General features: G+C 37.4%; 1 protein-coding gene across 1 annotated transcript in view; it reads left to right on the top strand.

Moving 5' to 3' along the window:
• The window catches only part of LOC119591278 (coiled-coil domain-containing protein 43-like), a 35,110-nt gene that overhangs the window by 33,120 nt on the left and 796 nt on the right, over window positions 1–1,194 (top strand). Inside the window, exon 4 of the mRNA XM_037939997.1 lies at window positions 284–453. Coding sequence (XP_037795925.1) covers window positions 284–453 — 170 coding nt within the window. The remainder of the gene's footprint in view (window positions 1–283; window positions 454–1,194) is intronic.

Genomic DNA, 1,194 nt, shown 5'->3' on the forward strand with positions numbered 1-1,194 from the left:
GAAGAAACTATATTAGATAAGAGACTGGACAACACAGTCAAAGTTACTGCTCACAGCTGAGTGCCCTGTACACAAGCAATGCAGAAAAAGCAAAAGCAAAAGCAGTGAAAAATTAGATTAAAAAGTGGTAATTTATCTGGGGGCAAAACTCCCTCATGGAAAAGGAGAACAGAGGAGAATAATGATGATAATTATAAAGCCAATGATCCTGATTACATTGAATAGTAATATTAGTAGATTTATGGGAAAATAATTAATTTCTTGCTAACTCTCCTCTCCCCAGGTATCTGATGGTGAATGCACGGATGAGGAGGAGGGGGAAGAGTCAAGCCAAGGAGGCCTAATAGGAGTGAAGAACACAAATGCAGAGGAGGTGATCAAAGCAGAACGCGAAAGGAGGGAGAAGAACAAAGAGGAGTCGCAGCGCAAGAAGGAAAAGGATAAGGAGGATAGGTAAGAGAGGAAGCTAAAGTGTGTTTCATAGACAAGCATGAAATATAAGTTTATTAAAAAGTTATTGTGTAACCAAAACTGGCCTTGACCTTTCTTTTATCTTCATATTCCTGCTAAGTATGAATCTAGTCCAAAAAACCTTTCAATAGTTGCTGTCGTGAAACCAAAAATTATTTGTGCCATAGTCTGTGGAACAGACTTTATTGGATTGTGTTTGTATTATTCAAGGGTATGTGTAATGTTACTATCTTGTTAATCAAAACAGTTACAGCTTATAACACAATCAAGTTTACCAGTCATGGAATAATAGTTTAAGTCTCCCTCCCATATCCTTTTGTATACCTATGAATATTACTGCCAAAAACTCTTACAGACTTTTGCACGCTTTTTTGGCCTGTAGAAAGAAGTGTTGATGTAGCCAATTTATCAAGAAGAAAAAAAAAAAAAACTCAAAAAGTAAAGAACCTAATTTTTCTAGAGGATTCAGCAAAATCTCAATGTTCGTATAATAACATGAACCCAGTATCACATGGCCTGACTTCTCAGTGCCCACAAAGCTGGAAGGCAGTCTGGAGAGAGAGGCTGAGGGAAAGTTGTGTTCTGTTGTCTCAGAACGTGTAGTTACAACCTTGGAAAGTGATAAGCTTGATTATTGTTTGGTAATAATTCATGTCATTGGAAGGCACATACGAACCAATTACCATTGTACCATGTTTTGAATCTCACTGTCACGTCTGCAAC

This window comes from Penaeus monodon, chromosome 28, assembly GCF_015228065.2.
Source record: "Penaeus monodon isolate SGIC_2016 chromosome 28, NSTDA_Pmon_1, whole genome shotgun sequence".
Classification (NCBI taxonomy): Eukaryota; Metazoa; Arthropoda; class Malacostraca; order Decapoda; family Penaeidae; genus Penaeus; species Penaeus monodon.